We start from the raw sequence: 25,152 nt of genomic DNA on the forward strand, positions 1-25,152 counted from the left end.
GTTGTAGTGAGCGAAGATCGCGCCACTATACTCCAGCCTGGGCAACAGGGCGAGACTCCGTCTCAAAAAAAAAGAAAACGTCCAGAAATAATTCATAAGTTTGAAACTGTGCACCATTCTGAGTAGCCCGATGAAGTATCTCACCATCCCACTCCATCCTGCCCAGGATGTGAATCATCCTTTGTCCAGTGTATCCACTACTGGCTCCCGGGTCACTTAGGAGCCCTCTAGGTTATCAGATGAACTGTCGAGGTATCACAATGCTTGTGTCAAGTAACCCTTATTTTACTTAATAATTGCCCTAAAGTGCAGTAGCAGTGATAATGGCAATTTGAATATGCTGTATATTAATGTTGAATAAGCCAGAAAGTTCTTCCTTTAAGTGAAAAGTTAAAAGTTTTTGACTTAAGGATAGAAAAAAAAATCTGTATGCTGAGGTTGCTAAGATCTACAATAAGAATGAATCTTCCCTCCATGAAATTGTGATGAAGGAAAAATAAATTCATGCTAGTTTTGTTGTTGTACCTCAAACTGCAAAAGTTACGGCCACAGTGCATGATAAGTGCTTGGTTGAGACAGATACATAGGGTGTGGTACTATCCAAGGTTTCAAGAATCCACTGAGGGTCTTGGAACATATCCGCCACAGGTAAGAGGAAACGACTGTATTAACATATTAAAGTAAATAACTCTAATTCAAGAGGTTGCTAGATAAATTTGAAATTGAGATGTTAGATGATAGTTATAATCTCATGTGTCCTGTTTATTTCTGAATTTTATTTTGGTTACTCAGAAAAACAAAATCCTGATTCCACAAATAAGTAGTTGTAAATTGTAGCAGTGTTTTAAATCTTGCAATCTTAGGATCCTCTTTAATTATCTTAATTCCAGAAGCTTCACAGAAGTATAATGGGAATTTTCCCCTCAAATAAAAATCAATAGAAAAACTGTGCTGCAACCAGATGTGCTCTAAACCTTATAGGGTTGTGGTGAGGATTTTACAAAACCATCTATGTGGAGCACCTAATGCTGAACCTCTAAAATTATTACTTACATTTGAACATAGTGTACCTCAACTGAATACACATACTTCAACATATACTAGCAGACTGGTCAGGTGCCATGGCTTAAGCCTGTAATCCCAGCACTTTGGGAGGCAGAGGCAGGAGGGTCACCTGTGGTCAGGAGTTTGAGCCCAGCCTGGCCAACATAGTAAAACCCTGTCTCTACTAAAAATACAAAAATTAGACAAGCGTGGTGGCGGGTGCCTGTAATCCCAGCTACTTGGGAAGCTGAGGCAGGAGAAACACTTGAACCCGAGAGGTGGACGTTGCAGTGAGCCAAGACCAAGCCATTGCACTCCAGCCTGGGCAGCAAGAGCAAAACTCCATCTCAAAAAAAAATAAATAAATAAATAAATAAACACACACACACACACACACACACACACACACTAGTAGATATCAGGAATAGCAGAAGGAGGAAAGTGTGAGGAAGTATTTAAGTGGACTAATGTCACCATCTAATAAATAGTAGGTAGCCAGTTAATAGTAGCTATTATTATTTGAACTCATGAAGGTGATCCGGTAAGCCATCTAAGCAGGCTCACAACAGAAGAATTGCTCAACTGGGCCACAGAATTGTGAGGAATTATAAATGTTTGTTTTAAGCCACTAAGTTTGGGGTTGATTGGTTACAGGGTAAAATGTCATACAAAATGTAATGGACATCTTTTACTCTCGCCTTCCCAACATCCATTTCCCTTTTATGCTTACAGCACCCAATTTTTCTCCACCATTTTCAGTTCATGTGATTGTGGAAAATCAGGGTCCATCAAGGTTCCAGAGGTGGGCACGTGAAGCAGGCCTGCCAATCAGAGCATTGCATCTGTAGCAGATACCTCTGACTGGCTAACCTAACTCGCATCCCCAACCTCCTTCTCCCTAACTCACCTCAGTGAGAGACTCTGGAGGAGCAAATGATTCTCCCAGCCTCCCTTCAAGGTAGAAGTGGTTTTGTGACCCAGAATAACCAGTAGGTTGTAAACAAGTCTGCCAAGTACCTCTGGGAAATCTTTTCATTACTCATAAAGGAAGAGTTGATGCTAATACCTTCCCTTCTCTTCTTACTGCCTTGAACATGGTTGTGATTTTTGGAGCTGCAGCAGCTATTCTGTAACCATGAGGCAAAGGCCAAGAGCATTTTCAAGTTGTGATTCATTCCTGAACCACTAAACCAGCAGTGGCAACTGCCTACCTCTAGGCTTCTTGTTATACAAGCAAAATAAATCTCTATTTTTAAAACACCCCTTATCTTTGTGCTGATAATCAAGTTGTCTGTTCTGTTTTTTTTTTTGAGACAGAGTAGTTGAAGTGCAATGGCACCATCTTGGCTCACTGTAACCTCTGCCCCCTGAGCTCAAGCAATCCTCCAACCTCAGCCTCCCCAGTAGCTGGGACTACAGGTGTGTGCCACCAGGCCTGGCTAATTTTTGTTTTTTTGTGTGTGTGGAGACAAGGGTTTTGCCATGTTGCCCAGGCTGGTCTTGAACTCCTAGGCTCAAGTGATCCACTCACCTTGGCCTCCCAAAGTGCTGGGATCACAGTGTCTGTTTCTTATGATTGAAAACATTCCTTAGCCTGGTGTGGTAGAGCATGCCTGTAGTCCCAGCTATTCGGAGGCTGAGGTGGGAGGATCACTTGATCCCAGGAGATGGAGACTGCAGTAAGCTGTGATCCAGCCTCTGCACTCCAGCCTGGCAACAGAGTGAGACCTTGTCTCAAACAAACAAACAAGGCATTCCTAATACAGCATCTCACTAACTATAATAATTAGTCATAAAGAAAATAGAAGAAAATAGAAACCACTACTGATTGCAAATAATTTATTTTATTTTATTTTATTTTCATTATTATTATTTTGAAACAAAGTTTTGCTCTGTTGCCCAGGCTGGAGTGCAGTGGGGCGATCTCAGCTCACTGCAACCTCTGCCTCCTGGGTTCAAACAATTCTCCTGCCTCAGCCTCCCAAGTAGCTGGGATTACAGGTGCCCACCACCATGCCCAGCTAATTTTTGTATAGTTTTTAGTAAAGATGACATTTTGCCATATTGGCCAGACTGATCTCAAACTCCTGACCTCATAATCTGCCTGCCTCGGCCTCCCAAAGTGCTGGGATTACAGGGGTAAGCCACCATGCCCGGCCACGCAAATGATTTTTATATTCTTCTTTGTAACTTTCACTATTTATAAATGCCTTTAGTAAGCATGCATTTATCAGGGAACCTGCCCCGATAGTCACGTAGGTTCTTTTCTATTTTCCTTAAGTGTCAGCCGGTTTGAGAGATAAAGGGACAGAGTACAAAAGAGAGAAATTTTAAAGCTGGGCGTCTGGGGGAGACATCACATGTCGGTAGGTTCTGTGATGCCCCACAAGCCGCAAAACCAGCAAGTTTTTATTAGGGACTTTCAAAAGGGGAGGGAGTGTGCGAATAGGTGTGGGTCACAGAGGTCACGTACTTCACAAGGTAATAGAATATCACAAGGCAAATGGAGGCAGGGCAAGATCACAGGACCACAGGACCAGGGCGAAATTAGAATTGCTAATGAAGTTTCAGGCATCATTGTCATTCATAACATCTTATCAGGAGACAGGGTTTGAGAGTAACCGGTCTGACCAAAATTTATTAGGCGGGAATTTCCTCTTCCTAATAAGCCTGGGAGCGCTATGGGAGCCTGGGATCTATTTCACCCCTACAGCCTCGACCATAGAAGACAGCCACGCCCATGGGGGCCAGTTCAGAGACCCACCCCCAGGCGTGTATTCTCTTTCCCAGGGATGTTTCTTGCTGAGAAAAAGAATTCAGCGATATTTCTCCCATTTGCTTTTGAAAGAAGAGAAATATGGCTCTGTTCCGCCCGGCTCACTGGCGGTCAGAGTTTAAGGTTACCTCTCTTATTCCCTGAACAATTGCTGTTATCCTATTCTTTTTTCAGGGTGCCCAGATTTCATATTGTTTAAACACACATGCTCTACAATTTGTGTAGTTAACACAATTATCAGGGTCCTGAGGTGACATACATCCTCCTTGGTTTACGAGATGACAGGATTAAGAGATTAAAGTAAAGACAGGCATAGGAAATCACAAGGGTGTTGACTGGGGAAGTGATAAGTGTCCACGAAATCTTCACAATTTAGGTTTAAAGATTGCAGTAAAGACAGGCATAAGAAATTATAAAAGTATTAATTTGGGGAACAAATAAATGTCCATGAAATCTTCACAATCCACGTTCTTCTGCCATGGCTTCAGCCAGTCCCTCTGTTTGGGGTCCCTGACTTCCCACAACATGCATTTACTTGGTAACCAGGGGAAAAAATGAAGATTGAAATAATTTGATAGCAACAACTCAGACTTTCAAGACCCAAAGGATGGAAGCAGGCTGATCCATTGTCAGGAGACAGACCCAGGTGTGACCTTTTGATATTCAAGTTTCCTTATCTATAAAGTGGAGATAATATTTCCTAAGTATCTACTTCCCATGAACAATGTTAGAATTAAATAACATAGTTTTCTTGGGAAGCTGGGGTGGGCAGATCACTTGAGGTCAGGAGTTTGAGACTAGCCTGACCAACATGGTAAAACCCCATTTCTACTAAAAATACAAAAATTAGCCAGGCATGGTGGCATGCACCTGTAATCCCAGCTACTCAGGAGGCTGAGGCAGGAGAATCACTTGAATCCAGGAGATGGAGGTTGCAGTGAGCCAAGATCGTGCTGCTGCACTCCAGCCTGGGTAACAGAACAAAACTCTGTCTCAAAATAAATAAATAAATAAATAAATAAATAAATAACATAGTTTTCCTTTTTCTTTTTTCTTTTTCTTTTTTTTTTTTTTTTTTTTGAGACAGAGTCTTACTCTGTTGCCCAGGCTAGAGTACAATCTCACTCACTGCAACCTCTGTCTCCTGTGTTCAAGTGATTCTCCTGCCTCAGCCTCCCAAGTAGCTGGGATTACAGGTGCCCACGACCACAGCTGGCTAATTTTTGTATTTTTGGTGGAGAGGTGGTTTCACCATGTTGGTCAGGCTGGTCTCAAACTCTTGACCTCAAGTGATCTGCCTGCCTCACCCTCTCAAAGTGCTGGGATTACAGGCATAAGCCACTGCACCTGGCCATAAGATAGTATTTATAAATGTACACGGTGTTAAATAAAGATTCATTTTTTATGCTTCCTAATAAAACAAGAGTTCAGATATAAGTGACGGGGGTTAGTGGGTGCAGGAAAGAAAGATTGGGGTGAACCAATGAGTGGATAAAGAAAATGTGGTATAGGGCTTGGTATGGTGGCTCATGCCTGTAATCCCAGCACTTTGAGAGGCTGAGGCAGGAGGATCACTTGAGTCCAGGAGTTCAAGACTAGCCTGGGCAGCATGGCAAAACCCTGTCTCTACAAAAAATATAAAAATTAGCTGGGCATGGTGGTGCACACCTGTGGTCCCAGCTACTCGGGAGGCTGAGGTGGGAGAATCACTTGGGCCCAGAAGGCGGAGGCTGCAGTGAGCCAAGATCATGCCGCTGCACTCCAGCCTGGGCAGCAAAGCGAGACCCTGTCTCAAACAACAACAACAACAACAAAAAAGAAAATATGGTGTATATACACCATGGAATACTAGTCAGCCATAAAGAAGAACAAATAATGTCTTTTGCAGCAACTTGGATGAAGCTGGAGGCATTATTCTAAGTGAAGTAACTCAGGAATGGAAAAGCAAATAGCATATGTTCTCACTTACAAGTGGGAACAAAGCTATGGATACACAAAGGCATAAAGAATGGTATAATGGACTTTGGATACTCAGAATGGGGAGAATGGGAAGTGGGTGAGGGGTAAAAAACCCACATACTGGGAACACTGTACACTACTCGGGTGATAGATGCACTAAAACCAGAAGTCTGCTTCACCAAAATACAATTCATCCAAGTAACTAAAAACCACTGTACCTCAAAAGCTATTGAAATTGTAAAAATGAAAGACTGGAGTGAGAGCCTGGACGGCTATTTTCAGGTCCCACCCCATATTCCCAGTGCCTACTGCATTCCATCTTGTGAGGCCTCTGTCCTCCTTGTGCAGGGGCAGCCCAGCACAGACCACTTCATTTGCCTCTTCAAAAAGGGAAACCCCAAGCCAGCACCACCTCTCTTCCTACTGACTCTCCTCTGAGATCAGGCCCTTTTGTTGTTGATCCTGAGTCGTTTTTACCTTCACAAGTCATGTGTGTCCTTGAGGTTATTCTTTACAAAATTCAGGGAGTAACTCCCTTTCCCCCTGCGTACCTGCAGCACTTTTTTTTTTTTTTTTTTTTGAGACGGAGTCTTGCTCTGTCGCTCAGGCTGGAGTGCAATGGTGCCTCCCAGGTTCAAGCAATTCTCCTGTCTCCGCCTCCTGAGTAGCTGGAATTACAGGCATGCGCCACCACACCTGGCTAATTATTGTATTTTTAGTAGAGACGGGGTTCCACAATGTTGGCCAGGCTGGTCTCCAACTCCTGACCTCAGGTGATCCACCCGCCTCAGCCTCCTAAAGTGTTGGGATTACAGGCATGAGCCACTGCGCCGGCCACTGCAGCATTTTTCTGGCCCTCGACAGCTCTGTGTCTGTGACTCTTCTATTCTCTCCTTTCTCCCTCTCTAGAGGCTAATTAACATGCACAGATATGTTCTTCAGGGTTGTGTCCTCAATGTTAAAAAATGTGAATGGCAAGTAAGATTTCTAGTCTGAAGTTTATCCTTTGAAGTCTTTTAACAAGTCACCAGGGATTGAGATGGGCGCAGAGATGGGGCCTGAGAGCTGTTGCTGCTTCCAGGAAAGGGATGGAACGCCCCCACAGTTCCCAGACAACCCCTGAGAAACTCCCTCAGAGATTTCCTCTGATGCTTTTCTGGAGACCTCTCCAAGAATGCTGGAGAATTCAGGCTTCTTAATCCACAGAGAGACCACGGTAAGTAGAGACTCTCAGAGCTCTACTTACATGCAGCCACGCCACACATGCTCAGCTCCCACACAGGGCATTTACCTCCAAGCACTCACACAGAGGTCTGCGCTCACACCCAGCTCCCAAGCCAGAAGCATGACAACAAGAGCTATCTACAGCCTGCCTACAACATATGATGCTGTTACATACCTTGCTATCAAATCATGACACTAATTCGGTATAGTGGGAATTATTAATTACCTTTTCATGGATGAAATTGGCTGAGGGATGTGAAGTCGCTTGCCTAAAGTCACAGAGCCGGCAAGTGGCAGAACCAGATTCCAGTCCCAAGTGAATCCGTTCCTTCTGCTGTGCCAAGCTGACTTCCGGTGCAGCCAGCAGCTGGACCCTAACAGGATCAGTTAGTGTGGAGAAGAGCACCCAGCCTCATGGATTTCCAGGGAAGGAGCTCTTTTCCTCTGTCAGATAATTGGATTTTCTGCAGAAGGGAAGCTTGGTGCTTAAATAAGTTTGATCAATGATTTACACCCTCTCTCTCCTCCCTCTTCCACTTGCAGGAATTGAATTTTGATTGAAAAATAAGCTTTAACCATTCACTTCATTCGTCACTGAAAATTGCTTCAGTCAAATGGCAGAGAAAACAGCCAAAGATAAACGTGGAGCTGAACCACTTCCTTCAGCCCCTCACCCAGCCCGGGGAGAGCGCCTATAGCATCCATGGAACGGCAACCTTAAAAACCACAAAGTACCACTTCTACCAGCTGGCAGCAGTTACACTAAATTTGTCTAAGTAAAGGTAGTTTCATCCAACTCTAGACTTGGGGAAGGTCATGTTTCAGAGGTGAAAAAAACAGACCTGATTGTTTAATTCACGTAGAGAAAGAAGAAGCACTTTACACATGTTATCCACACCTGGCCTTCCCAAGCTGCCTCTCCATAAATCCTAGGGTGGAAGAAACAAAATGCATCTATCAAAGTGGCTGGTATTAGAGAAAGGGTTCTTGTGGCTCTGACACATACATCACCCACAGACGGGTGTGCACGTGCATGCACTCACCACACACACACAAATACATAGCCTTCAAAAAGACACACACAGCCCCGGGCATACTTTTTAAAACATGATAGTGATTCAACACGCATTAATAGGAGAAGACTTTGTCTATAAAGGAAACAGAAAGTAGAGTGAAAGTAAGAATACATTTTATTTGTTGAATAAACAAATAAATAATCAAATAAATATGCGTTCCTGTAACAAATATGTATTGAGTAACTACTACATGCTAGCCTCAGTTCAGGGGTAGGGATATAACAGTGAGTAATAAGTGGCAAATAAAGCACAGCCCCTGGCCTAAATGTGTTTACAGACTTTTGGAGAAGAAAAACAATAAACAGACAATTTCAAAACCCTATGATAAATGCCATAGTATCAACTTTGTTTAGGTTTTGACTCTTACATTCCATCCAGTTTTCCCCAAATTAATCTGCAGATCAAACACAGTACCAATCAAAACTCCAGCAGGATTTTTGTAGAATTGACAAGCAGAATTACAAAAGTCATATGGAAATGCAAAGGAAGTGGAATAGCTAAAAACAACTTTCAAAAAAAGAATTTAGTTGGAGGACTAAGTCTATCTGAATTCAATACTTATTATGAAGCTAAGGCAATCATGACAGCTGGCAGTAGTTACACTAAATTTGTCTAAGTAAAGGTAGTTTCAGCCGGGTGCAGTGGCTCACCCCTGTAATCCCAGCACTTTGGGAGGCCGAGGCGGGCAGATCACCTGAAGTCAGGAGTTCGAGACCAGCCTGGCCAATATGGTGAAACCCCATCTCTACTGAAAATACAAAAAGCAGCTGAGTGTGGTGGCTCACACATGTAATCCCAGCTTCTTGGGAGGCTGAGGCAGGACAATCACTTGAAGCCGGGAGGCGGAGGCTACAGTGAGCTGAGATCGCGCCATTGCACTCCAGCCTGGGCAACAAGAGTAAAACTCTGTCTCAAAAAAAAAAAAAGTTACTCCAAGTAAAGAGTGTAGAACAGTGCCTGGCACATGGTAGGCACTCTGCAAGTGTTGCCATTATTATTATTATTATTTTGTTGTTTGAGATGGAGTTTTGCTCTTGTTGCCCAGGCTGGAGTGCAATGGTGCCATCTTGGTTCACCACAACCTCCACTTCCTGGGTTCAAGCGATTCTCCTGCCTCAGCCTCCCGAGCAGCTGGGATTACAGGCATGTGCCACCAAGCCTGGCTAATTTTGTATTTTTAGTAGAGACGGGGTTTCTCCATGTTGGTCAGGTTGGTCTCGAATTCCCAACCTCAGGCGATCCACCCACCTCGGCTTCCCAAAGTGCTGGGATTATAGGCATGAGCCACCGCACCCGGCCTAATTATTATTATTATTATTATTACCACTTTGTTTGTTTTTGTCCCTGGACTGGGCATGGCAGACCAACGTGACCATCGGGAGGGATCAAAATAAGAGCCAGGAGAGAGGTCTCGGGGCCGCTGTCATTAACCTTGCTCCCACCCCATCCACCCCAAATCCTTCTTTCCTCCCCTCTGCCCGCCAGTGTCCTAGCTCCCACCACCCGGCTTGTCTTTCTCCCTCCCCCTGAGTTACGGAATTAAGCCTGGGAGGTGGGGAAGGGGAGGGAGAGGAGATAGTGAAAGATGGAGAAAGAAAAGAGGAAGAATGAAGATTTCTCCTTCCTTCCTTCTGCTCTCTCTCTTCTTTCTTTATTTTTTTCTTTGAGACGGAGTTTCGCTCTTATTGCCCAAGGTAGAGTGCAAATAGAGCAATCTCAGCTCACTGCAACCTCCACCTCCCAGGTTCAAGTGATTCTCCTGCCTCAGCTTCCCGAGTAGCTGGGATTACAGGCACACGCCACCATGCCCAGCTAATTCTTTGTATTTTTAGTAGAAACAGGGTTTCACCATGTTAGCCAGGCTGGTCTCGAACTCCTGACCTCAAGTGATCTGCCCGCCTTGGCCTCCCAAAGTGCTGGGATTACAGGTGTGAGCCACCTCGCCCGGCCCCCTCCCCTCCCCTCCCCTCCCCTCCCCTTCTCTTCTCTCTCTCTTTCCCTTCCTTCCTTCCTTCCTTCCTCTCTTTCTCTCTCTTTTTTTTTTTTTGAGACGGAGTCTCGCTCTGTCACCCAGGCTAGAGTGCAGCAGCACAATCTTGGCTCACTGCAACCTCTGCCTCCCGGGTTCAAGCAATGCTCTGCCTCAGCCTCCTGTGTAGCTGAGATTGTAGGCGCCCGCCACCACGCCCGGGTAATTTTTTTGTATTTTTAGTAGAGACGGGGTTTCACCATCTTGGCCAGGCTGGTCTTGAACTCCTGACCTGGTGATCCACTCGCCTTGGCCTCCCAAAGTGCTGGGATTACAGGCATGAGCCACCATGCCTGGCCTTGTTCCTTTCGTTCTTTCTCTCCTTCCCCCCTCCCTCCCTTCCTTCCTTCCTGTCTCTCGCTTCATCTCTTCCTTTTTCTCTTTTCTTTCTTTCTCTCTCTCTCTTTCTTTCTTTCTTTCTTCTTTTCTTTCTCTCTTTTTCTCTTTCCTTCTTTCTTTCCTGTCAGACTTTCAGAAGTGGGCCAAGATCCATTCTAGCCCTGCACTTTGGTAGGAGGAAGTGTTATCATGTTGTAATCGTTCTGTATTGGGCAGGGCTCTCATCCCCAGGGCCACACAGCCAGATGCTAGCCCAGGTCCGTCTCACTCTGAAGTCCAGACTCTTTCTGTCTCCTGCAACTGGGAATAGACTGGGAGTATCTACCCCACCCAGCTCCCTCAGGAAGATGTGTCCTGCCCCCATCCCTATCCCTCCCAGCAGGCTCCTGGGTCCTCCTCAATTTCCCCCTACACTCTGCCGCCAAACCCCAGCAGCCTGACAAACCCCTCCCTTCAGCGAACGCAGACTGACTTGCTCCACTCTTCCCCACCCGCCAGCCCCAATTTCTGCCAACTTCTCTGTACCCGGTTTTCTGACCTTAAGATGGGGATTAAATTTTTAATCAGCTAATTACAATGTTCACTAAGTTCATGTCTTTGGTAAATGTCACGGTGGAGTCCACACCCCTTCCAGTCCCTACCCCACATGAATGAGCCTATGTCCATGGGAAGAGGGAGAAGGTGGGGTGGGGCTTTCCGTGAGCTGGAGGCGTTGTGTCCTTTGAGTGCCTTCCTCTGAGCAGCATAGGGCTGGGCATGGCCAGGGCTCAGCAGGGCACATGGAGCTCTGTGAGTCCCCCCATTTCTGTTTCCTGTCATTTCAGGCGGCAGCATTCCAGAGGCTGAGCCTGCTTGCCTGCTGGCTTTGGTTTTAATGGTTCCTACCTCCTCCTACTGGGACTTGCTTTCTCCTCTCTTCTCTTCTGCCTGGGTCAGAATGCTGTGATGGCTTTTTCTCTCTCTTTCTCTCTCTCTCTCTCTCTCTCACACACACACACACGCACACACACACACCCCACCACCCTCACCACCACCACCGCCACCACCAGGCAGGACTAGCATATAGAAGCTCAGAGCAGGGAGTGGAGTAGGAAAGCTGAGAAATAATGGAGATGGTCCTATGCTTTCAGGAGCACCCCCTCCTGTACTGTGTGAGTGACCTTAGGAAAGGAAGAAAGTAGGCCATTCTTCCTTCCAGGGTCCTCATGGTTTGAGCAAGAGACAAATCCCCACTTCCCAACACATACCTGATGACCCAGAGGCTGCACAGGAACATGTGCAATAGCTGTCAGGCCATGAATGTTGGAGCACAGCGTCACCCAGGACAGCAGCCTGACAGAGGGCAGGGTGGGGTAGGAGAGAGAGGTGGGACTTCTTTGGAGGAGCCACTTGGGAATCCAGTGGGTGAGGGGAGACAAGAGGAGGCTTAGACAGGATCAGCCCTGCTGCATCTGCATCTCCCCTAATGAAATATTTACCAGAGACTAATTTTTCCTCAAAGGAAACTCACTTCTCAGACCCTCCATCCATGTATTAATTTCAGAGTGATTTAGTTTTCCCTGCTCTGGGGACAGGAGGAAATACTGCAGAACAGCATCCCAAACGTGGTGTTTATTCTTTGGTAGTACAGCACTCTCCCTCCAGCTCACACCCCCAGCCCTACCCTCCCCATCACAGGAAATAAGATCAAATGCTTATTTCGTGCTGAGTGCTCTAAACAGACTCATGTATTTCTGGTAAATCACTGTAAACATACTATAATTTACCAATAAGGCAACTGAGACACAGTGAGGTTAAATAACTTGCCTAAAGACACTCAGCAAATAAGTGATGGAACCTGGTTCTCTTGGATGAAACTCGTGTCTACTTTCTCTACATAGAGAAGACATATAAAGCTCTCTCTGGGGGGCCGGGCGCGGTGGCTCACGCCTGTAATCCCAGCACTTTGGGAGGCCGAGGCGGGCGGATCATGAGGTCAGGAGATCAAGACCATCCTGGCTAACATGGTGAAACCCCGTCTCTACTAAAAATACAAAAAATTAACTGGGTGAGGTGGCGGGCGCCTGTAGTCCCAGCTACTTGGGAGGCTGAGGCAGGAGAATGGCGTGAACCCCGGGGGGCGGAACCTGCAGTGAGCTGAGATCGCGCCACTGCACCCCAGCCTGGGCGACAGCGAGACTCCGTCTCAAAAAAAAAAATAAAATAAAATAAAAGCTCTCTCTGGGAATCCAGGGCATTGACACTTCCAGGAGCCCTTGACAATGGCTAGGGAAGGCCAGGACTCAGATGTGAGGCACAGTGTGACAGATGCAGGAGTAGACGGGGACCTGGAACAAGTGGACACAGAACCATTAACAGCAGTGAGGCACCAACCATGGGGGCATCAGCCTAGGAGAGCCACAGAAACTATTCCTTCTGTCCATTCACTTCTCAGACAAGGACTCCAAGTCCAGAGCAGAAGTGAACTGGCCAAAAGTGCCCATCATAGGGACAGGCAACATGGCTCTCAAGAGAGGCTTCTGTGGTCTTCTCTGAGCCTTGATCTCTTTACCACTGTTCTTTGCTCCCTTCATGGCATTTCCTCTACCTAGGGAGTAGCTCTGCCAACATGAGACAGCTGTCCTTTCCACCCTCAGTCTCCACCCTGGGCCACTCTGACTGCCCAGGGGGAGGAGGCCAGCTGGAATATAGATACCAGGCAGTCATGGATGTTTAGAGGGAGACAAGGTATTGCCAAGATGGACCTACTGAGAGACTTGGTAGGAGCTCAGCCCAGAAGACCCTGGAAACTGGAGATCAGACAGAGTCACATGCAAAGTGGGATACCTTGGGTTCCTTGGACCATAGAGACTCAAAGTCCAGGTCTGTGGTTTTCACAGGGCTCAGGTCTGCAGCTATGCTCAAGGCCCTGATGGCGGCACACCAAGGTCTAGGTCCAGCCATTTAATAGCTATGTGGTTTGTGAACAAGTTCTGTATCTTCATCTGAAGAATAAGATTTTTTTGTTGTTGTTTGTTTTTGTTTTGAGATGGAGTCTTGCTCTGTATGCTCAGGCTGGAGTACAATGGCACAATCTCGGCTCACTGCAATCTCCGCCTCCCAAGTTCAAGCGATTCTCCTGTCTCAGCCTCCCAAGTAGCTGAGATTACAGGCATGCACCACCACGCCCAGCTATTTTGTATTTTTAGTAGAGACGGGGTTTCTCCATGTTGATCAGGCTGGTCTCCAACTCCTGATCTCAGGTGATCCACCCACCTCGGCCTCCCAAAGTGCTGGGATTACAGGCGTGAGCCACCATGCCCGGCCCCAGAATAGGATTTTAACAACTCTTTCCTCAAAGAAATTATGTGCAGACACTCACACTTTGGCAAGTCACAAGTTTCGCCAATCTTTTCCAATCCTCCTCCTATGTCAGGCCCCTCTCCCTTTTCCCATTTATCCTGTCCTTTCAACTAGGAGTTAGTCAGGTTGTGATCTTTTTTTTTTTTGAGACAAAGTCTTGCTCTGTCATCCATGTTGGAGTGCAGTGGTACAACCAAGGCTCACTGCAGCCTCAACTTCCTGGGATCAAGTAATCCTCCCACCTCAGCCTCCCAAGTAGCTGGCAGTACATGCACAAGCCACCACACCTAGTTAGTTTTTAATTTTTTGTAGAGATGGAGTCTCACTATGTTGCCCAGGCTGGTCTCAAACTCCTGGCCTCAAGCAGTCCTCCCATCTTGGCCTCCCAAAATGCTGGGATGACAGGAATGAGCCACCGTGCCCGGCCCAGGTTGCGATCTTTAATTTACTCAAGTACAAAGTACTTCTACCACCTTCTGCTCATCTTCCCTCCCATTTGTTGTGGAAAATGAAGGACACAAAGTACTATATAGAAATGCTTTGGCACTGGCCAAATGTTTCTCAAATGTAAACACATATCCAGACCTGTGCAAAGCCTTTCTACAAGGAGTGTCAGGAAATCAATGAGTTTTCAAGTCTTTGCCTTCCCCACCAGAGGTGGATTGAAGACCAGAGAGGGCCTACCTGACCTGGGCTGCTAGTCTGCCCAGCACTTTCTCCAGGCTCTATAAGTCAACCATCCAAAATAAGGTATCCCCCGGTTTACCTGGCTTAGATGAACACATCACTGCAAACCTAGTTTAAACAATATATTTTCTTGTAAAGACGGGATCTTACTATACTGCCCAGGGTGATCTTGAACTACAGGGCTCAAGCAACCCTACCTCCTTGGCCTCCCAAAGTGCTGAGATTACAGGTATGAGCCACTGTGGCTGGCCTAAACCTAGTTTTTAAATGGAGCACAGAGATTTTTTCTTCCTCCATGAAACATTAACTGTTACAGCAATTGCTCTCTTGCCAAAAATAACTAGCAAAACAGACAAAATATATGAAATAGCTATTTTCAGACACTGGGTAACAGTCAGTACAGGACAGTTGGAAAAAGAATTTGACTCTATTTTTTGATGGTTGATTACTGATAACTTTCAAGTCCTATCTCTTCCCTTTCTCCTTTTTTGACCCGCCTTTACAAGAAGGCCACATGCTTTCTCCCTTAGTGCCAGCAAGAAAAGTTCAAAAGCTGGCCTATGGGCAGGAACTCTCACCCTGGCCCCAATCACATTAGAAACTCAAGTCACTCACCCCTCCCTTTACTCAAGTTATTCCAGATGGCTTAAGGGCCTGCTCTGCTCTCCCTAGAAAGTCCCATTATGTGGGCAATAAATGTTTTTATACCCTCTTGGTGCATGTGTGGCATCATTAGTCTTGATATCCAAACCAATTTTGGGTGGGGAATTAATCCGCCCCAATGGGGCCACCACAAAACACCAGCTATGCCTGTAAGAAGGGAAACAAATGAGGTAAGACCTATGAGTCCACCAACGTATAGCCTGGAGAAAGTTCCCAGGCCACAATTCCGAAGGAGAAACCCAAACAGCTCAGCAATCTCACAAAACTGAGGACTCAGAGATCAGAGTTTGGTGATGCTGAGGCATCTAAAAACCGTGGGAAAAACACCAGAGAAAAGGACACTGCATAGAGACTGAGCTCCAGAAATCTACAGAAGATTCCAAGTCCTTGGCCAAATATCAATCTGTATATGCTTAGGGTAAAACCCCTTGAGGCTGAGACTGGGCAAGAACAACTTGCAGGGAAGGAGCAACTACCTGGGAGCTGGAAGACCAACACTATCCAGAGCTGACACAGGGCTGTGTATCATCTGACTTCTCTCTACACCTCTGGAGAGACCATAGAAAGGCCACACATTGTAAGAAGTACAACACAATGCAGCAAGTCAGAAAACTCTAACAAAAGGCAGACACTCAATAACATAAAATTCACAATGTCCAGCATCCAATCAAAATTTACTAGGCATACCAAGAAGCAGGGACATGTGATTCATAGCTGGAAGATAAAATCAGTCCATACAAACAGACCAAAAAAATGACAGAAATGATGAGCTTAGCAGACATGAATGTTAAAATAGTTATTACAAACATGTTCTTTATGCCCAATTAGGCCAAAAATATGAAAATGAAAGAAATGGGCCAAGCACAGTGATTCACACCTGTAATTCCAGCACTTTGGGAGGCTGAGATAGGAGGATCACTTGAGCCCAGGAGTTTGAGACCAGCTTGGGCAACATAGTAAGACCTCATCTCTACCAAAAAAATAAAAATAAAAAACCAGCCAGACATGGTGGTATGCACCTGTAGTCCTAGCTACTCAGGAGGCTGAGGTAGAAAGATCACTTGAATCCAGTAGTTTGAAGCTACAGTGAGCTATGATTGTGCCATTACACCCCAGCCTGGGTGACAGAGGAATACCCTGTCTCTAAACAAACAAACAAACAACAGCAACAACAAAACAAACAAATGAAAACAAAAAAACAAAAAAGAAGGAAAATAAGAGAAATCAAAAATATAAAAAATATTAAAATAGTACTGCTAGAGATGAAAAATACAAGCTGAGTTGAAAAATACATTGGATGGGAATAAGAGCAGATAGGACCCTACAAATTTAAAAAATCAGAATAGAAAACATATAGGCCAGGTGCAGTGGCTCACACCTGTCATCCCACACTTTGGGAGGCCAAGGTGGAAGGATCACATGAACCCAGGAGTTCGAGACCAGCCTGGGCAACATAGGGAGACCAATGTGGTGGTGCACACCTGTGATCCCAGCTACTCAGGAGGCTGAGGTGGGACGATTGCTTAAGCCCAGGAAGTTGAAGTTACAGTGAGCCATGATCATGCCACTGTACTTCAGTCTGGACAACAGAGCAAGACCCTGTCTCAAAAAAAAAAAAAAAAAAAACACCATACTAAAATGAAGCAAAGAGAGAAAAAAGAATGAAAAAAAATGATCTTGTTCCTCAGTGACTTAGTGGACAATGTCAAGGGGTCTTCTTTTACATGTAATTAGACATGTGCAACATGTACACAATGTACATATAATTGAAGTCCCAGAAGTAAAGAAAGGAGGAAGAAGGAAAAAATAATGGTTAATAATGGTCCAAATTTGACTAAAAATATAATCTTAATTATCCAAGTAGCTCGACAAACCCCAAGCAGGATAAAAAGCAAATAAAAAGGCCGGGCATGGTGGCTCACGCCTGTAATCCCAGCACTTTGGGAGGCCAAGGTGGGCAGATCATTTGAGGTCGGGAGTTTGAGACCAGCCTGACCAAAACGAGAAACCCCATCTCTACTAAAAATACAAAATTAGCCAGGCATGGTGGCATGTGACTGTAATCCCAGCTACTCGGGAGACTGAGGTAGGAGAATCGCTTGAACCCAGGAGGTGGAGGTTGCAGTGAGCCGAGATCGCGCCATTGCACTTCAGCCCGGGCAACAAGAGTGAAACTCTGTCTCAAAAAGAAAAAAACCCACACAAACAAAAAATCCCCTACACCAAGACAAATAATAATCAAATATTGAAAAGTAGTAATAAAAAAAAAATTCTGAAAGGCAGCCAGAGATTAAAAAAAGACACTACCTACAGAGAAACTAAGATAATAAAGAATGGGCCGGGCGCGGTGGCTCACGCCTGTAATCCCAGCACTTTGGGAGCCCGAGGCGGGCGGATCATGAGGTCAGGAGATAGGGACCATCCTAGCTAACACGATGAAACCCCGCCTCTACTAAAAATACAAAAAAAAAAATTAGCCGGGCGTGGTGGCGGGCGCCTGTAGTCCCAGCTACTAGGGAGGCTGAGGCAGGAGAATGGCGTGAACCCGGGAGGCGGAACTTGCAGCGAGCCAAGATCGCACCGCTACACTCCAGTCTGGGCGACAGTGCGAGACTCTGTCTCAAAAAGAAAAAAAAAAAAAAGAATGACCGTAGGTTTCTCACCAAAAACTATGCAAGCCAGAAGGCAAGACTGCAATATCTTTTTTTTTTTTTTTTTTTAAACGGAGTCTCGCTCTGTCGCCCAGGCTGGAGTGCAGTGGCGCGATCTCAGCTCACTGCAAGCTCCGCCTCCCGGGTTCACGCCATTCTCCTGCCTCAGCCTCCCTAGTAGCTGGGACTACAGGCGCCTGCCACCACGCCCGGCTAATTTGTTTTTGTATTTTTAGTAGAAACGGGGTTTCACCGTGTTAGCCAGGATGGTCTCGATCTCCTGACCTTGTGATCCGCCTGCCTCGGCCTCCCAAAGTGCTGGGATTACAGGAGTGAGCCACCACACCTGGCCAATAAAAGAACTTTGAAATACAAGAGACAAAACCTGATAGAATGAAAAGGAGAAACAGACAAACCTACAAGTGTGGTTGGAGATGTCAACACTGCTTTCTCAGTATTTTTTTTTTCTTGAGGTGGAGTCTCACTCTGTCACCCAGGCTGGAGTGCAGTGGCGCGATCTCAGCTCGCTGCAACCTCCGCCTCTCGGGTTCAAGCAATTCTCCTGCCTCAGCCTCCCAAGTAGCTGGAATTACAGGCGCCCGCCACCATGCCCAGCTAATTTTTGTATTTTTCTTTTTTTTTTTTTTGAGACGGAGTCTCGCACTGTCGCCCAGGCTGGAGTGCAGTGGCGCGATCTCAGCTCGCTGCAAGTTCCGCCTCCTGGGTTCACGCCATTCTCCTGCCTCAGCCTCCCTAGTAGCTGGGACTACAGGCGCCCGCCACCACCCAGGCTAATTGTTTGTATTTTTAGTAGAGACGGAGTTTCACCATGTTGGCCAAGCTGGTTTTGAACTCCTGACCTCAGGTGATCCACCTGCCTGGGTTTCCCAAAGTGCTGGGATTGCAGGCGTGAGCCACCGCGCCCAGCCCTACTTTCTCAGTAATTATAGAAGTCTACATAAAAGTAAACAGTCAAGACATAAAATACTTGAGCAATCCTACCAACCAACTTGATCTGATTGAATTTATAGAACCCACCCAACAACAGTAGAATACATATGTTTTTCAAGTGAATACAAAATATTTATCAAGATAGACCATACCCTGGGCCAAAAAATAAGTCACAATATATTTGAAAGGATTAAAACCATACAGAGTATGGCCAGGCATGGTGGCTCATGCCTGTAATCCCAGCACTTTGGGAGGCCAAAGTGGGCGGATCACTTGAGGTCAGGAGTCCAGCCTGGCCAATATGGTGAAACCCCATCTCTACCAAAAAATACAAAAATTAGCTGTGTGTGGTGGCCTGTGCCTGTAGTCCCAGCTACTTGGGAGGCTGAGGTGGGAGAATCGTTTGAACCCAGGAGGTGGTGGTTGCAGTGAGCCGAGATCGAGCCACTGCACTCCAGCCTGGGTGACAGAGTAAGACCCTGTCTCAAAAAATAAAATAAAATAAAACCATACAGAGTATATCCTCGACTATAATGTTAGTAAACCCAATAACAGAAAGATATGTGGAAAATCTCCAAATACTTGGAAATGAAATACACTTCTTAATGACCTATGGGTAAAAGAAGAAATTACAAGGGCAATTAGAAAATATTTTGAATTGGATAAAAATAAAACACAATATAGCAAAATCTGTGAGAAGCAGTTAAGCATCCAAGGAAATTAAGAGTATCAAATGCTTATAGTAGAAAAGAATAAAGATCTCAAATCAGTGATCTATGTTTCCATCTCATGAGACTAGAAAAAGAAAAGCAAAGTAAACCCAAAGTAAGCAATGGGAAGCGAAAATAAAGATGAGCAAAATAATTAGAGAAGACCCCCTCACCAGCCTGGGCAACATAGCAAGACTCCAACTCTACAAAAAAATTTTAAAAATTAGCCAGGCATGGTGGCATGTGCCTGTGGTCCCAGCTACTCAGTAGGCTGAGGCAGGAGGATCAGTTGAGCCAGAAAGGTTGAGGCTGCAGTGAGCCATGATCCTGCCATTGCACTCCAACCTAGGTGACAGAGTGAGACCCTATCTCAAAAAAAAAAAAAAAAAAAAAAAGAGAAGAAATAAGCCCTCGACAGTAGGGAAATCAATTACTCTAAAGCCAATTATTTGAGAAGATAATATTGAAAAACGTCTAGTCAGACTGAATAGAAAAAAAAGAAAGAAGACAGACTTACCAATATCAGGAATGAAAGAGGAAGCATCACTACAGATGGTACAAGTTTATGTCAATAAATTCAATAACTTGGATGGAAGGGAAAAATTATTTTGAAAGGAAGACTGATGTTCACTCAAGAAGAAATAACCTGAATATTCATTATAATTATTAAGGAATTAGAATTTCTGATTACAAACCTTTCCACAAAGAAAACTCCCAGCCAGATGGCTTCACCAGTGAATTCTATCAATCACTGAAGAAAATAATAGTACAAACTCACATAAACTCTTCCTGAAAATAGAAGTAAATACTTTGCAACTCCTACTATGAAGTCGGCATTATCCTGTTTCCAAAACAAAGACAAAGATATTATAAGAAAAAAAAACTGTAACCAATATCCCTCATAAACAGAGATGAAAAAAATCCTTAACAAAATATAAGCAAATCAAATTTAGCAATATAATAAGAAAATAATAAGGAAAATGCATCATGCTCAAATGGGGTTTATCCCAAGAATTATGCAAAATTTGTTTAACATTCAACAATTGACATTGTTTATTTATTATATTATTCAACCAGAAAAAGAAAACAATATGATCATGTCAATAAATATAGAAAAGCATTTGACAAAATTCAACACACATTTATAATAAAATGTCTCAGCAAACTAGGAATAGAAGGGAATTTCTTCAATCTAATAAAGAATGCTTATGAAAAACCTTCACTTAATAACACAGTTAATGGTGAAGACTGAATGTTTTCCCCTAAAATTAGAAACAAGAGCAACATTGTCTTTTCTTGCCACTTCTATTCAATGTTGGAATAACGGCCAGGTGCAATGGCTCATGCCTGTAATCCCAGCATTTTGGGAGGCTGAAGTGGGAGGATCACTTGAGTCCAGGAGTTCAAGACCAGTCTGGGCAACATGGCGAGGCCCTGTCTCTACAAAAACAAACAAACAAACAAAGAAACCCAATATTGTACTAGAGGTCCCAATCATTGAAATAAGGGAAGAAAAGTAACTAAAAGGCTTCCTAATTGGAAAGGAAGAAGTAAAATTATCGTTTTCAGAGACAACATGATTATCTATGTAGAAAATCCAAAAGAAACTTTTAAGAAGCTACTGGTACCAAGAAGGATGTTTAGAAACATCACAGGATAAAAGGTCAATATACACATATCAATTGTATGTTTATACACTGTCCTAGCAACAAGCAACTATAAATAGAAATTTAAAACACAGTACCATTCATTGTATCATCAAAAACATGAAATACTTAGGGATAAGTTTTACAAAATATTTGCAAGACCTAAACTTGAGCACCTAAAACTATAAAATATTGTTTAGAAATTTTTAAGAAAACATACATAAATGCAGATTATTTTCCATGTTCATAGATCAGAAGACTGAATTTTTAAAGAAAATTTTTTGTTTTGGTTTTTTGTTTTGTTTGGTTTGGTTTTATTGTATCATAAGGCATTGAAACATCTGAACAAATCAATGTCGGGGCGGTGAGGCAGCTGCTTTCTCCTTCACTTCTTTGGGTTACTAAAGCAACCTGTCAGTAGATTAAAAAAAAAACCAAAAAAACAAAAACAAAGGACAACCTTTTGCATTACTTAAGTCTTTCCAAGGCACGCACTGGTACAACACAAACTTCTCCTGTCAGATGTAACTAGTCTAGCGTCCAAACATCATGCAAAACACCTCGGTGGCAGCAGCACACTGCGCCCACTCCCGCCGCTGCCCTGCTTATTTGTGCATGATATTTGGAGCATCTGGAGGAGTAGGAATAGTATTGGGAAGAGAAGGGAGGAGGAAACAGTGTTAGTGCCTGGCTGAGAGGAGGTCAGCCGAAGCTGCGCAGGGCAAACCTGAACATGTCATTGGTGCAAAAGCCATCGTTGATATTCTTTAGTAGGAACATCTGGTGGAACCCTATGATGGGGTCTTCATCCGCCTTAAGCTGGCCCACAACCATGCTGATAATGCAGCTATCTGGCGTGGGCTGATGGTCCTGCGCCGTGAGGCTGTTCTGGATTTTCTGGAAGGGAAGGCTAGACAACTTCTCCACAATGACAGCTTTCCCCTGGAACTGTTGTACTTCCCACGTAAGGCATGAGGCATCAATGTAAATTGTGCCTAGTTGCGTTCTATCGTTATCAAATAACTGGTAGTAATGTTGATTGAAGCTGGATCCAATCGGCTCCCAAACTGGCTTGTCCCCCATTCTTGAGCGTCACTTGGCCTCACGGAGACCTGAGGGGCTGGCACGACGGTGGCAGCCATGGCGGCAACCCAGAGTGGTTCTGAATATTAAGATACCAGTTTTCAGGCCGGGTGTGGTGGCTCACACCTGTAATCCCAGCACTTTGGGAGGGCGAGGGGGGTGGATCACCTGCGGTCAGGAGTTCAACACCAGCCTGACCAACATGATGAAACCCCGTCTCTACTAAAAATACAAAAAACTAGCCAGGCTTGGTGGCGGGTGCCTGTAATCCCAGCTACTTGGGAGGCTAAGGCAGGAGAATATCTTGAACCCAGGAGATGGAGGTTGCAGTAAGCCAAGATCACACCATTGCACTCCAGACTGGGCGACAAGAGCAAAAACTCCGTGTCAAAAAAAAAAAAAAAAAAAAGAGAAGAGATCAGTTTTCCCAGAATTAAAACTATAGCTTCAATGTAAACCCAATCAAAACCCAGCAAGATTTTTGTAGAAATTTACAAGCTAATTCTAAAACTGATATAAAAATATAAAGAACCTAGAAGAGTCAAAGCAATTTTTAAAGAAAACAATATTAGAAAGCTTTAAGACTTACTACAGTAATCAAGACAGTGTAGTGTTGCTGTAAGGACAGACACATAGATCTATGGAACAGAATTGAGAGTCTAGAAATATAGTTTCTTAGGTTAGGAATTCAGAGGCAGCTTAGACTCGTGGTTCTAGTTCAGGCCTTCTCCTGAGTTTGCACATCAAGATGTTGGCTGAGGCTAGTCACCTGAATGCTTGACTGGGACTGGAGGACCTACTCTTAAAATGGCTCACTTACTTGTCTGGCAGGTAGATGCTGATGTTGGCATGAGGCTTCAGTTCTTCACCACATAAGACTCTTCATAGAGTGGCTTGAGTTTCCAGCTGGCTTCCCTGGGTGAGTGATCCAGGAGTGATCAAGGTAGAGAGCAAGGTAGAAGCCAATGTTTTTATGACCTAGTGTTGTTAACTTTTACTCCCTAATTTCTGCAAAATTGTATTGATTACACAGGTCAACCAAAGAAACCAATGCAGCGGAAGAGGACTACACAGAGGCCTGCAAACAGGTGGTATTCATTAGGTGCCATCTTCAATTCTAGCTACCACAGGTTCTAAGGTAACTTAATGGGAAAAGGGTAGTCTATTCAGTGAATCATGCTGGAACAATGGGATATCCACACAGAAAAAAATGGACCTCAATCTTTACCTCATACCATATGTAAAATTTAACTTGAAATAGATCATAGGCCTAAACATATGAGCTAAAACTATAAAACTTGTAAGAAGAAAACAAAGGAAAAAAAATCTATGCAAACCTGACATAAGGCAAAAGATTTCTTAAGACCTCAAAATCACAAACCATAAAAGAAAATGATTATTAGATTTCATCAAAACTAAAACTAACTCTTTGAAAAGGTTATGAAAATGACGAGGCAGCCCGCGCGCGGTGGCTTATGACTGTAATTCCAGCACTCTGGGAGGTTGAGGCAGGCAGAACATGAGGTCAGAAGTTCGAAACCAGCCTGACCAACATGGCAAAACCCCATTTCTACTAAAAAACACAAAAATTAGCCAGGCATGGTGGCGAACGCCTGTAATCCCAGCTACTGGGGAGGCTGAGGCAGGAGAATCGCTTGAACCCAGGAGGCGGAGGTTGCAGTGACCTGAGATCATGCCACTGCCCTCCAGCCTGGGTGACAAAGCAAGACTCTATCTTGAAAAAACAAAAACAAAAACAAAACAAAACAAAAAAGCCTGGGTGTGGTGCTTCATGCCTGTAATCCCAGCACTTTGGGAGGCCAAGGCGGACGGATCACCGGAGGTCGAGTGTTCAAGACCAGCCTGACCAACATGGAGAAACCCCATCTCTACTAAAAATAAAAAATTAGGCAGGCATGGTGGTGTGTGACCATAATCCCAGCTACTTGGGAGGCTGAGGCAGGAGAATTGCTTGAACCTGGGAGGTGGAGGTTGTGGTGAGCTGAGATCACACCATTGCACTCCAGCCTGGGCAACAAGAGTGAAACTCCGTCTCAAAAAAAAAAAAAAAAAAAAAAAAAAAGAGAGAGAAAGAAAAAGAAAATGATGAGGCAAGCCACAGACTGTGAGAAAATATATGCAAAACATAAATAAGGGAGTTATATCCTAAATATATAGAAAACTTTTACAGCTCAGTAATATAAAACAAATAACCTGATAAAAATGAGCAAAATATTTGAACAGACATTGCACTAAATAAGATATACACATTTTTAAAACGAACACATCATTAGATGCTCAAAGTAGTTATTTGAGAAATGAAATTTTAAAATACAGTAAGGTACCACTGGGCACCCACTAGCATAACTAAAATTAAAAAGACTGGCAATACTAAAAATTGGTGGCTATGTGGAGACGACTGGAGCTTTCATATACTATTGGTGGGAGTGTAAAATGCTTCAGCCACTTTAGAAAATAGTTTTGCAGTTTCTTACAACATTAAAAATATATTTTCTGGTATGACCCACCAATTCCATTTCTAGATATGCACCCAAGAGAAATGAAATCATACAGTCACACAGAATTGAACAAATATTCCTAACAGCTTAATTCAAAATAGCCCAAACTGGGAAAAAGTCCAAATGTCTATGGACAAGAGAAAGGATAAACAAATTGTGGTACAACCAGACAATGCAATATCAGCAATAAAAAAGCCGGGCGCGGTGGCTCACACCTGTAATACCAGCACTTAGGGAGGCCGAGGTGGGTGGATCACCTGAGGTCAGAAGTTCGAGACCAGCCTGGCCAACATGGTGAAACCCCGTCTCTATTAAAGAAATACAAAAATTAGTCGGGTGTGATGGCGGGTGCCTGTAATCTCAGCTACTCAGGAGGCTGAGGCACGAGAATCGCTTGAACCCAGGAGGCGGAGGTTGCAGTGAGCTGAGATCGCGCCACTGCACTCCAGCCTG

At 44.4% G+C, this 25,152-nt stretch overlaps 1 protein-coding gene across 1 annotated transcript; it reads right to left on the bottom strand.

Moving 5' to 3' along the window:
• Window positions 1–21,372: 21,372 nt before the first annotated feature.
• On the bottom strand, window positions 21,373–22,516 carry LOC100457396 (nuclear transport factor 2). Its single transcript, XM_002810416.5, has one exon. The coding sequence runs from the start codon at window positions 22,178–22,180 to the stop codon at window positions 21,800–21,802; it is 381 nt and encodes a 126-aa protein (XP_002810462.1). The 5' UTR covers window positions 22,181–22,516; the 3' UTR covers window positions 21,373–21,799.
• Window positions 22,517–25,152: the final 2,636 nt, after the last annotated feature.

The sequence above is a fragment of the Pongo abelii genome, chromosome 1, assembly GCF_028885655.2.
Source record: "Pongo abelii isolate AG06213 chromosome 1, NHGRI_mPonAbe1-v2.0_pri, whole genome shotgun sequence".
Classification (NCBI taxonomy): Eukaryota; Metazoa; Chordata; class Mammalia; order Primates; family Hominidae; genus Pongo; species Pongo abelii.

Bases quoted from the DNA above. Each gene is read 5' to 3' on its own strand.
- LOC100457396 (XM_002810416.5), bottom strand. From the start codon at position 22,180: ATGGGGGACAAGCCAGTTTGGGAGCCGATTGGATCCAGCTTCAATCAA.